At 41.9% G+C, this 13,697-nt stretch overlaps 1 protein-coding gene across 1 annotated transcript in view; it reads left to right on the top strand.

The window, feature by feature from the left end:
• Positions 1-13,697, top strand: part of LTBP1 (latent transforming growth factor beta binding protein 1) — a 196,666-nt gene that overhangs the window by 126,663 nt on the left and 56,306 nt on the right. The window contains exons 18-19 of the mRNA XM_006767564.2: positions 2,974-3,096; positions 9,650-9,775. Of these exons, the coding sequence (XP_006767627.1) occupies positions 2,974-3,096; positions 9,650-9,775 (249 nt within the window). The remainder of the gene's footprint in view (positions 1-2,973; positions 3,097-9,649; positions 9,776-13,697) is intronic.

The raw sequence follows: 13,697 nt of genomic DNA, 5'->3' as shown, positions 1-13,697 counted from the left end.
GTGTTTGGAAAACTCTATCCACATGGGTAAATGTTAATGATCCAACATAGTGGTGCTTCAGAGTGGGAGAGGCAGCCATGGGAACCTCTTGTGAAGTAAGTTAGCGGCATGGCACACGCTGGGGCCTGAAACCCTCCTTCCCTGATCCCGCCTGGCCAACAGGTTGATCAAGCCATTGATTAAGTTTTGGGCAATGGGTCTCATCCAAGGGCATGTTCCTTTCTTTGGGCTGTTATAATGTGTAACCACTTTTGGGAAGTTCAGGATGTTTATTCTCAAAACATCAGTGCGTGAAAAGCCAAATAAAAACTGTTTAGCCAACTTCCTCGTCATGGTTAATATATATGATTATAAGATACTATTCTGTTCCATGAGAAAGCTTCTTTTGGAATATATTATTGATTCTTTTTTCATCAAGTCAGGGCTCATTCTCCTACTGTCCTAGGTTATAAATAGGACTGGAGTCCATCCAGCTAAGTCAGAGCTCCCTCTGAAACTCTATTAGCGCTCCAGCCTGATAATTCCCATCCGGCACTGCTTCCAACCCTCCAGTGTATTTAGCTGTAATTAACTGAACTGTGACCATTTGCATGCCGCTCACAGCTGTGGGAAGAAGAGCCATCCTTCTTGTTGGCTTTTATATAACATGTGTAGTTTTTCTCTGATAAATTCTGGCAAAAACATTGTTTTCCTACAGGGTTGTCCTGCAGTCCTGCTGGCCTTAGAGTTGGAAACCCAGGCGTTGTGTTCATTTCTGTGTGCTGTTGACTACACTCAGCAGCCACTTCATCTAACATGACGGGGTTAGCTCAGTGGTCCTGGTTATTGGAGGTCCAGGCGTCTCAACCTTGAAAGGCTCTGCCTCCACTTGTTCCCCTTCCAGGCACCGTGTCTGATTCCACGCCTACCTTAGCACCTTCCCCAGCCCTCACTGGGGTTGCTCCCTGCTAATCCCTTACAAAGCCTGAGACAAAGGTTCCTGATTTACTCTGACTTCCTGTGGCCCCCACATCACAAAATATTCATAGCTGGGTGTCCTCTCAGGGCTGTGGTCTTCACTGATGGGTCAGCAGCAGGGCAGAGGGTCATTAGTCATCACAGCTGGCCCTGATGGCAGCCATGGTGTAGCCTGGCCTTGCTGCTTCTCTGGTCCTGGAGCTGAAACACAACCGAGCCCTAGATGTTATCTCTAGTTTGACCCAACCAATGCTTGGTCTTTATGACCAAATCAAAAAAACTGTGGGAAGAAGTGATTTCTTTCCTTGTCAGAATCATTTATTTTATACATTTGTTCAACAAATATTTATTGTAAGCACAGAACATAGAGCAATGAACCAAAAAGACAAAAATTCCTGCCCTCATGGAGCTTACATCTAGTGAGGGAGATAATAGTAAACGATGTGTAGGTTTAATGCCTACACCTTAATGGTTATGAGAGTGGTCGCAAGAATGTGTCTAGATTTGTCAAAACTCATTGAAATGGACTCTTAAAATTAGATGTATCTATTGTATGTAATTATACTTCAGCGAAGTTGGAAAAACACACTAAAGAAAAAGTGATAACTAACCCACTTAATTGGTGACAAAGTCACATCAGTCATGTTTTATGTTTTAGGATCAGTATTCAGAAACACTTTAAATCTGGGTGAACCTCATAATATAACCTGTTTTTACTTTGATAAAATGACATTATACTAGGATAAGGTGCTTATTTCTCTTTTATTTCCCCCCATGACTGGTACAGAAGCCAGTTAATTAGTTGATTGGGTTCTAGGAAGAAAACTTCATTTGGCGCCTCCATGTTTTGAACCAGGCAGTGAGAACTAGACTCAACAGGCTCCATATTCACTTCCTCCTGGAGCCTCTCATATATTTTAGCAGCGATCATAGTTATTTGCAAGAAATGCCATAATATGCCAAATCCTGAGAAAACAAAGACGGTCTGGTCCCTTAGCTTTCTTCACTGCTAATCAGCTCAATCCTCTATCCTAGACAAGAGAAGAGGGACTCATGGCGTGTGTTAGGGATAATGAGTTCAGACTGGGAGTGAGTGTGCTACTAAACAGCCCTCTGGGAAGTCCTGCCCAGCGATCATGCTAGGAGGGGGGTCCTTAATTGTCTCATACGCTTACAGTCAAACACTCATTATTGGGCATGTAAACCATGTTTAGTTGCACATATGCTATAAACATATATATTCACAAATCCAGGCAGCTTCCAACCTGCTTGTGACAGCTGCTGAGTCAGTGACTTCCGCTTTGATCTTACTGAGTCCCTTTCTGCCAAAAGTCCCTCTGCTTCCCCCTCCCCCTGCCCAGCCTGCTGACCAGACTCCACGGACATTCCTTTGGTTACAAGGAGTCCTCTTTTGACCTTTATATCCCTTCTCTAAATTCACGTGACACCTGAAGTTGTTACTACTCTTTTGATAAATAATTATATTTTTTGACAATCTTTATGTTAAATTGTTTTGGACTTCTAAGACAATTTAATGTTTCATGTGTTTATTACTGCAAATTTTGTTGAACAATCATTTCTCAATAGGGGCAGGGACCATGCCAAATACTTTTGAATTTTTCCTATAATGCATAATGCCGCATCATGTATAAATAGATGCTCAAGATATTCTTAACAGTATGTGTTTAAAGAATGTTTTTTATTCCCTGTCATCACCAAGAAAATAGCCAAGTAAATTACTCTTTGTTACAGAATTTTGACTTTTCTTCTTCCAATTAATTTCATTTGATGTTAAAACTTCAGATTATATATTATTCAAAGTAAAATTCTTTCAAAATGTTTCATTTTTAAAAAACTCCTTAAGTTAAAAAGTTTGTCACTCATTTCAAATCATGTGTTATGAGTGATGTAAAAAATATACATGTACGTGATTTTTGTGTCTAAATGTAAGGGAAAATACCTACTTGCTTAAGATATAATTTATTTAATCTTTAAAATTCTTAAATTGTTTTATAGATATCAACGAATGCTTGGAAGACAATAGCGTTTGCCAGGGAGGAGACTGCATTAACACCAAAGGGTCCTACGATTGTACTTGTCCAGATGGCTTCCAGCTAAATGACAATAAAGGATGCCAAGGTACTTCTCTCCTCCTCTTTCTCATAATTTACACAGTCCTTCCATTCACAGTGCTTCCTGATGGTGGTCTGGGGTTGTACCACTTGCTTTATATGTAAATGGGCTTTGCCAGTTTGTATTATTAAAATGTCTTTCTTGGGTTGGCATCGAGTAGGAAGTCCTCTTCTGCATGGCACCTTGTTATGAACCGAAACTCCTGTGTTTTAGAACTGTGTCCTCCCTTTGCATGCTGTCAGCAAATGAGATCACCTGCAGTCTGTTGTTTTTTTTCATGGGTCAATCTTGGAATTTGATTCTAAATTATCTTTCTAGTTTTTCTATAGCCTTCGTGGGCATATTTCGCTTTGTCACATAGCTAATATTTATCTTTTTCCTTATCTCTGTTTTTATCCAGTATCCAGCTTTTTCTGTTCCTAAAAAAATTTCATTAATAATGTGATCAAGTCCGGCTGGTATGGCTCAGTGGTTGAGTATAGATCCATGAACCAAGAGGTCCCTGGTTCGATTCCTTGTCAGGGCTCATGCCCAAGTTGCAAACTCGATCCTCAGTAGGGGACATGCAGAAGGCAGCCAGTCAATGATTCTCTCTCATCATTGATGTTTCTATCTCTCTCTCCTTCTTTCCTCTGAAATCAATAAAACTATGTCTTTAAAATATAATTTGATCAAAATTACGAAGGACAGGATTTTATATTATTTTTCAAAGTGCTACCATATGTAATCTTCTAAACAACAGTACAGTAGATTAATAAGAAAACTAATTACTAATTACTACAACAGCTTAATTTAATATCTACTATATGCTGAGTATTGTAGGTTCCTCATTTAATTCTTACAAAATTTGTGGTAGGTTTTCTTACATTCATTTTGTGCATAAATAACTGAGGCTCAGAGAAATGAATTAGTGTGCAAGTAAGTGGTAGAGCTTTGAACCCAATATCTTCTCTCATTCCTATCTGCTCTGCCGCCATACCAATTATTGTATTTATAGCAGAAAAGAAGATGTGAGATTCAGTTGTTTTTTCCCGTGTAATGCATTGGGGCATGATTGATGCTGGGATGAAAAATTAGATAGTTTAGATACTGTGCCCCAACATCTTTAGCTGCACCTGGCTGCCCCACAAGTTCTCCTGTACTTGTTAGTCCTAGTGTTAATGGCGAACGACACCAGATGTTAGACCTTGGTCCTTGAGTTCAGCTAAGAAAAGAATTAAGAGCCAAGGAACTCAAATACAAGCAAAAATGTTTTTAGAAATTCACAGGGTTAGAAGAAGTGAGCCAGTTGGGTGGCATGAACTCAGGAAACAAGAACAGAGGTAAAAGAAGAGCCCTGGGAGCTTAGGAGAAAGAAAGGCAAAGAAAAACATTCCTGGGGGAAGGAAGGGGAAAGGTATGGGTGTGCTCCAGAGAGAGCACGCACGGGGTCCTTCATGTTAAGGGTTTTTACAGGTCTCAGGGGAGGATCTCAATAAAATATTCATCAGCTGGGTGTCCTCTCAGGGTTGTAGTCTTCACTGATTGGTCAGCGCCAGGGCAGGGGGTCATTAGTCATCACAGCTGGTCCTGATGGCAGCCATGGCATCACCCTGCCTGGCCTTGCTGCTTTTCTGGGCCTGGAGCTGAAACACAACTGAGCCCTAGATGTTATTTCTATTTTGACCAAAACTCTGTGTCTGTAGTCACCAGACCTGAAGCTTTGTTCCTAAGATTATTTGATGCTGGTCCTCATTGTTCTGAGGGCTTAATGCTTAGGGGAGTGGTTGTGCAAGGGCTTGAATCGGAGTCATAAGAGGCTGGTTTTTGGCCCCTTGCTCCTCCTTTAAGGGGGTCTACCACATGACTTGCAACATGCTGGTGAGGTAAAGGTCAAGGGATGGTGTGAACCTCATGACCAGTGATTTGCTAGTGGAGGAAGGGTCATCCTGGGGGCAAGGTCCCACTCTACAATGCTTTGTTTTCCCAGTATGTTCATTTCTAGGTACCTGGGGCTGTCCACCCTGAGGACCTTCTATAACTGGCCTCTTTTGTACTGTGATCATGACTTGTATACTGCTTACTGTGTCAATAGTATTTCTGTGCCTATTCTTCCCATTAAAGATCACATTTATATTTACCTTTATGCATATTTATTTTTGAAAATACTATTTTTTCTTATTGTTCTTCTGCCATTATGGAACTGTGTTTTGTACCTTCAAGTAACATTTAATAAAGGATTGTTGAAGTTATTCTCTATGCACTGCTACTGAACATATATGACTTCTTTATTCTGGATGGTCATAAACTATATCTCTTCTCACATATCCCAAATTACAGTATTCTTTTTTTTTGATCCTCATCAAGGATATTTTTTCCATTGATCGTTAGAGAGTAAGGGAGAGGGAGAAAGAAAGAGAGAGAGAGAGAGAAACATCAATGTGAGAGAGACATATTGATTGGTTGCCTTGCGTACACGTCCCAACCAGGGCTAGTGATCAAACTTGTAACTGAGGCACGGGATTCGAACCTGCCACCCTGCATTGCACAGGTTGACGCTCTAACCTCTGAGCCACCTGGGCCAGGGCAAATTATAGTATTCTTGAAAGGGAAGATGGTCTAATCATTAAGATGTGGTACTGGAATAATATTATACCCTATATCCGTATCACACACACAGCTGTATGTCACTGAGATACCAAAGACATGGGCCTTTGCCTCAAGATCTTTTACAAGTAATTGCCTTATTGATCCCAAGACGTAAATACACTGCTGTATACCTCACTTAATATCAGACACTTGCCATCATGATTTTAATAAAATGAATTGAAGTTTTTCAGTATTTACAAAGCAGAATTTAAATGTACTTGGATTTAATGCAGTAAAGAAGGAACATTTGAATAACAAATTTGTGTGAGATTATCCACTTTGGGACTTTTACATCTTAACAAAATGAATCTTGATTTGCATAAAAATGCCAAGAGATGCCTGGAAACGAACAAACAAAACCAATCTAAAATCTGTCTTAAATACAAATTTTTTTGGCTGAAATGTAATATTTTCTTTTCTGATATCTTTCATCACAATTTTTCTTATACCAACTAGAGGCAAAATCAAGTTTTAGCATAAATGGACCATGATTTGATATTGCAGATTTTATTATTAAACATCTCGAGTTAAATCATGAAGAACTAGTTTAGTTGCATCACTATCTTTGCTCAGACCATTAAATTTGTTTGTGATTTGATATCAACTCTCACGTATGTGACTGCTTCAAGCATATGATGCTTTATTGACTGTCATTAGTTGACTTCATTCTCTGTCACCTTGTTGATTCCTATTTTCCAGAATGAATTAACATGTCTGCTTAAAAAATCTGAAATCCAAATGAATGAACAGTATTCCTGAAGCTGGTTTTAATATCTTTTAAGCAATATCATCTATGAATCCGCTCTGTCACCCGCTGTCTCCTCTCAGAGGCTGTTCATGATCAGAGGCGTGCACACTCCCTTTGTTTTGAATTATCTCTTTTTGCTATGTTTTTGGAGGCAACCTTGTGGTCTTCCGCTCTGCTTGAAGTTAGTAGCCTGTTTCTATCTAATCCCATGGTCATGTCACCATTCTGTAGATTGGCGGAGATTTCCGTTTGTTTTAATGCTGAAAATGTAATAACAATGTGTATTAGGCATAAACTTTAAACCTTCCCTAATAATGCGAAGAAAGTTTTGTGTCAATAAGTCACTTTCAAGTGGAAGTGTATTTAAGATTCTCTTCCCCAGCGAAATTAATGATGGTATACAGGCAGCATGGAAATTCCATATTAATCGACTCTTTAAGGAATGTGGCAGCCTACATTTGAGATTCAGAACACACTTCAGCTTCACGTTTTGACTTACACACGCCAAATGGCGAATTTCTGTGGAATCTCAGACCCGTGAAAGAAACACAAATATAGCCTGGCTTTCAGCTGAGTTATTAGCAGCATAGCTTAGAAATGGCTCAATAAGTACAACCCAAATTGAATGCATATGTTTCTCGAGTTCCAGATAGTCGTGTTGTTCTTTCTTAGTGGTTTCCTGGAAAAAAAAAGTCTGGGAATCCATTTTCAGTTCCTGTCATCAAACTTTTTATACAATTATTTGTTAATCATTGACTTCTCTTGAAGCACGAACTTTATGCACATTATTCCCTCTGAGAAGTTGCAAAGCAGGCAGCTTTTAAAAGGCCACATTGAGGCACTGGATGAAATAAGGGGGTGGTCTCAACCGCCAGGGCGTGACCTAGGGCTTGATCTCTAGACCAGTGGAACTTTTTGTTACCTTTTGCCCAGGTAGAGATGACTCTAGGCAGCAGGTTGGAGAGAAAGAATGGAGCTTAATTCATTCCTCTCCTTTCAAAAGTCTTAAAATCAGTGACAATAACAAGAATGGGAGGGTTATTAAGAAAATGAGTCATTGCTGCTTGGTTTTTTACTTTTATTTAGCAATGGATAGGCCAACTAGTCTGAATTATATGGCAGATGGTAGGACAAATTGTTCAGGATTAACAGATCCTGGATACAGGGGGAGGGATGACTTTCTTGAGAAAGGGAGCAGCAGGGTTGGTGGCTAAGCATGTTCTAGAAGTCACTAGGAAGGTCTCGTGCTTTGCAGTTATTCATGCGTGCTCTTGCCTCCCCTGTTATATTGTGAGCTTCATCATGTCAAGTGCTCCATCCTATTTAACCTTCTCATAGGCATCATTCAGTAAATGTTTTTTATTGAATTAAAGATGGACTCCTATGAGGAAGTACCGAGGACCTCGTTAGTAAGAGACAAAGGATGGTCGAGGGCACTTTAGGAAGGCAGGAGAATGCCCTTAGTAGGACTACTGCCTGATGAACAGAATAAACTGATGAATGAAGTAGATCCAGACATAGATACATGGACCAAACTGTTGAATCTCAGAGGGAAGGTAGGAGTGAGTGCGTGGGTGGGTGGGGAGAGATGGACCAAAGAATCTATATGCGTATATCCATCATCCATGGACACAGACAATAGTGTGGTGAATGGCTGGGAGAAGAGGGTGCAGGGTAGAGGGGGTCAATAGAGGGGAAAAATGCCAAAACCGGTTTGGCTCAGTGGATAGAGCGTTGGCCTGCAGACTGAAGGGTCCCAGGTTCGATTCCGGTCAAGGCATGTACCTTGGTTGTGGGCACATCCCCAGTAGGAGATGTGCAGGAGGCAGCTGATCGATGTTTCTCTCTCATCGATGTTTCTAACTATCTCTCTCCCTTCCTCTCTGTAAAAAATCAATAAAATATATTTTAAAAAAATAGAGGGGAAAAAACAAAGGGGACATCTGTAATACTTTCAACAATAAAGATAAATTTAAAAAAATAAAACACAGTGCAAATAGGCAGTTTTCTGTGTTAGTACCAACATGAACATGAACCACTCTCTGGGATTCCTTATGTTGTCAACTTAACCAGTGCAATTAGAACTGGCTTGAAAGAACATCATACTTACGTCGAACACTTCATGCTTTATCACGGTTCAGGAGTGCGTCATGGCTCTGGCTACAAGGAGCAATAGCACTTTTCATTGGGACAGGCAGAGTGGACGGTGGTCAACACAAGCTTAACTCTGGCATGATTTGCTTACACATCCTCACAATAGCAGCGACCACTCTTTGACCTTTAGTTGTGTGTTAGGCACTGCACTAAGCAGTTGACCCTCATTCACCCGTTTCATCATCACAAAGCTGTACAAATAATGGGAACTTCCTGGTCTAAGCCTCCTTCTTTTTCTGGTATTTTCTTTCTTTTGTCCGTTTTCAATGAAATAAAGATTGGAGCCTGTTTTATTTATATTGTCAGCAGACATTGGTGAAGCGCCGTTTCTGAACCAAATGCAATAAATCAGCCTTGCCCTTATGAAGTGCACATCCTAGGGCAGTGATGGCACATGAACTCATTTTTTTGGTTGATTTTTCTTTGTTAAATGGCATTTAAATATATAAAATAAATATCAAAAATACACCTCTTTGTTTTACTATGGTTGCAAATATCAAAAAATATCTATATGTGACACGGCACCAGAGTTGAGTTAGGTTTTTTCAAAATGCTGACACGCCGAGCTCAAAAGGTTCGCCATCACTGCCCTAGGGATTGGTATGCCTGGATGTTACAAGGCTACAACAGAGTTAGCTGTATGCACGGCAGTGGGAGTGGGTGGAGGGGCACACAGCTTTCTCACCGACAAAGAGTATTTCACAGAGGAGCTGTTGATTCTATGAGACTGTTCCTCAAGTCTAAAATGAAGGTAGCTTGGGTTGAACCTAAGAAATTGCTCTTTTTTTGGGGGGGGGGGTAGGTCAGAAATGGTGGAACATTGGCTATTTCATATGACTCAACTTAAATAGTTTCATGACATTTCCACTTTGTCTTGTGGTCTGGTATTTGTACAAATGGTGTGATTGTGCCACAAAATAAGTGTCCAACCATTTTGTAATGGATTTCTCTACTGTAAGGTATTATAGGAAAAAAAACACACACACACAGATTTTTTTAAAGTGTTTGGAACTTTCTTTTCAATTCCAGACATTAATGAGTGTGAGCAGCCTGGACTGTGTGGCCCCCGTGGAGAGTGTCTGAACACAGATGGCTCTTTCCACTGTGTCTGCGAACAGGGCTTCACAATCTCTGCGGATGGCCGTACGTGTGAAGGTAAGATAAACACGAGGAATCCTGTTGTTAACCGCGTGATAAAGCAACGAGGACGCTGCTTTCTATGAAACAGGCCAAGACTCCAAGACACTAAGAGATAGTCCCAACTGAAGACCTCCAGGCATCAGGGCGACTCCTCCCAGAAATCATCGCTCAGGGCTGCTGGGATTTACAAGTAGGATAACCTAAGGTTACGATGGGGAAAATACTCACGGATGACTTCACTGCTGGTACTGAATTAATGAGTCAAAATGCACGGGAGGCGATGATTTAGGTGCACGTGGGAGACCTAAAGGAAAACTGGCAACTCCGGGGTGTAACTTGACACGGGGCCTGTTTTGATTATGCTCCATATAGATCATCTCCATCATTCTGTTTATAAAAATAATGTCTTGCTTGATTTCTCTGCACCACTGCCAGCAGAGACTTTCCAGAGTTATTCCTCTAAATAGCCTTAGCTCTAGGCCAGTATATTTTTTTTACCTGTCAGTATTTATTATCCCCTGCACGCTAATTCAGTTAAGATAACACTGTTGGCTTCCTGTTTGCAACCTCTGTGTGTTTGTAGGGATACAGCCTTGGTTAGAGTCATAAGATTTATGTCCTTGATGACATTATAGTTTGATAAATGGAGGAATAATTCATCGGAACCTTTTCAAAAGAAAAATGAGCAGATTCCCATAATCATCATTTCAATCTACCTCTTTGAGAACGTCGGTTAGGAAAACCCAGCTATGTTGTAAGGAAGTAAAATGGGAAAGTTCTGTCCTGGGGCTATGAGAGAACCCACATTCTTTGCTGGAAAAAGGAGTGCAGCGGGAAGTCTGCTCTCCTTGCTCACACCACAGTGGAATGGTCTGAGGAAAAGCGACCAGGTTCATCTGAAACTAATTATTATGTTGGGAGGAATACACTGATCTTATAAAAAGCAGGAGATTGTTGAAATTGCTCTCCTGCTGAGCAGACAAAACATTGATGCCAGATTTGGCCTCAAGTGAAAAAAAGAGATAGTGCAGGGTGCGGTTTGAGCAAGCAGATTTTGAGGGCTTTGGAAGTGATCAAAAGTTGGGAAGTGGAGCGAAAACATCATAAAAAGGTGGCCATGAGAGATTTACGAGGACGCCATGTTTTCGTGGTTCGAGGTTTAGGTTAATTTTATACCGAGAGCTCTGAGACTTCGGAAACATGCCGCAGGAACGCGTCCGTTCTTCTGGAGGGACGGCGGCATCTGAACCACTGATGAGACCGGATTGCGGAACGCACCTTTCCCTGCGTTCCAGAAAGATGCAGGGTGGCCTCCTCAGTGAGCTCTAAGTCCTGGCTGGACAGGGCTCCCTTCACTGGAAAAGAGTGCAAGTTAGACCTGCCAATAGTTGTGCCATGAAAAAACTATGTTCAACAAAGTGTAAGACGCTCAAGTGCTCACTTGTCAACACTTTCATTCTAGAAGAATATACCAACGTAAATATATTCCCATTTATTTTTTTCTCTTAGACTTAGTCATTTTCCTTTGTCTCTATCTTTTTTAATACTGATTTTTGCAATTCATGAGTTTTATAGTCACTTTAATTACAGTTCTAATTTTTTCAAATATATTTTTGTTGGTTTCAGAGAGGAAGAAAGAGAGAGAGAGAAACATTAATGAGAGAGCATCATTGATGGGCTGCCTTCTGCATATTCTACCCTGGGGATCAATCCCCAACCCAGGTATGCATATGCCCTGACCTCCTGGTTCATAGGTCAGTGCTCAACAACTGAGCCACACCAGCCAGGCTGCAGTTCTAATTTTTGTTATGCATTTGCTTGGCAAAGACTTGAACTTCAAAATGAGTTTTTAGAAAATGTCTAGTGTTTTTTAAATTATTGTACCTTAGTATACTCTCTCTGACACTTGGTTCATTCTTTTAACTCCAGAACCTGGACAATTTTACAAGTACTAAAATCGGTCATTCACAATATTGTGCTGCTATAGGGCAGTGTTACTAGAACTCTTCTAATGATTAGACATGGTATTCTCTTTCTAGAATAAGCTCTGCAAGGCTTTCGTTTCGTTTGGGCTTAATCCAATATATTAAACCGGCCCACGTTTCCTTCTGTTGGACTGAAACTCGTGGCAGTAGCCGTGTGTCCTGACTGCCCCTGGCCGTGGCCAAGGTGGAAGCCAGGCCATGTCATCGGGAATTACCTGGGGAGCTCAGGTCCTTGAATGACATCATTCTGTTCAACGTCGTTTTGCTGTAACCTTGATGAGATGCCAGAGGGGCTTAACTCTTGTTTATGGTCTCAATCAGCTGATAGTAAAATTGGTTTCATTGTGCGTTGTTTCGCTGCGAGTTGTGGAACATATTGACGATGTTAAGTGAAGATCTGTATTGGGCTTGAATTCACATTGAGAACGCGTTTGGCACTCCTACGCGCATGCCGCTCCCCAGCCCCTGAACTTCTGGTAAAGCCGCTAAAGCCGCATGGGTGCTGGGGCTGGCACACCCGGCTCTCGGCAGGGCTGAGTGGGTCCCACCCCGCTCGGGAAGGAGGGCCCTTCCCTCGTTGCCCGTGGCCTGGAGAGTTGTCTGCATCTGGTCAGTTAGGGAACACAGCGAAGAAGCTGTCTCTGTCAGCATGAACCATCTCGAGTGTCAAGTAGCAGGTTCCATAGAAATAAAAACAGTGCAGCTGGCTGCCTCCCTCCCCTGCTGTTGGTGGCCTCTGGGAGCACCTGCCTGCAGAGGAAGGAGAAGCACCTTGCTCGTCCTACATGACAGAGGACAACAGTGTTATTTGCAGGTCAGCCGGAGTGGAGTGGGAAGTAAGTGGTGAATGAGCAGCTATTTCATTCATGTATTCATTCACTCCAAGAATATACAGAGTGCCTGTCCTTGCCCCTCATTGTTACTGTTCTAAGGGCAAAACCCACCCAGTTCTTGCCCACATGGAGCCTACATTCCAGGCAGGGAATTGGGGATAAATAAGTAAATAGTACCTGGAGAAAATTGTGTTTTTGTATTTAAGTAATACAGCCTAGTTCTACTCCATGGGAATTAATGCCAAGGTTTTTTTTCTCAAGTCCCACCCATGGGACCAGGACCAGGACGCTTTAATTGCTGCCTCCTGTCTGTGCTTCCCCTTCTTCTCGTACTAGTAAGTGTGGCTCATTTGCTCCTTCACTCCTTTGTGTCCTCCGGCCAGAGCTGTGATCTTGTGTAGAAAAGCGAAGGAAACTTGGACTTCTTTCACTTTTATATCCCAGTGCATCAACTCTTTTGTTTAAAACGTCATAATTCTTTTTCCCTCTTACTGTTTCTCACTTTTTTTCTGTGGAATTTTTCTAAAAACATATTTTATTGATTTTTTACAGAGAGAAAGGGGGAGGGATAGAGAGAAACATCGATGAGAGAGAAACATCCATCAGCTGCCTCCTGCACACTCACCACTGGGGATGTGCCCGCAACCAAGGTACATGCCCTTGACCAGAATCGAACCTGGGACCCTTGAGTCCGCAGGCTGACACTCTATCCACTGAGCCAAACCAGTTAGGGCTACTGTGGAATTTTAATGCATATGCAAAGTATCTGTCATCCCATTTATAAGGTGACTCGGGGTTTGGTTTCTTCATCGTCAGCAGACTGTGTGTGAGTGGGAGGCGACTAAGGAAACGGACAGTCGGATTCCTACGTGCCACCTCGTCTGTCCCCTGACGCCCTGGAGAGATGCCTGCTGGAGGCTGACTTTGCATCACTCCCCTGGCCGGCCTCTTTGCCCACTGCTCTCGGTGGGGTGTCCAGGCTGAGTGAGAGCTGGAGTTGGGGACACCAGACACCTCTAGACCTCAGCATGCTTCCAGCCTGTTCACACAACAGCATGGCCACACTGGCCCCGAAAGGACCTTGAAGAAGCCTGACAATGCAGAGGGAGCAAGAGTGGC

Source organism: Myotis davidii, unplaced genomic scaffold, assembly GCF_000327345.1.
Source record: "Myotis davidii unplaced genomic scaffold, ASM32734v1 scaffold238, whole genome shotgun sequence".
Lineage (NCBI taxonomy): Eukaryota > Metazoa > Chordata > Mammalia > Chiroptera > Vespertilionidae > Myotis > Myotis davidii.
The sequence above is the reverse complement of the archived record's forward strand: the minus strand, read 5'-3'. Positions and strand labels throughout refer to the sequence as shown.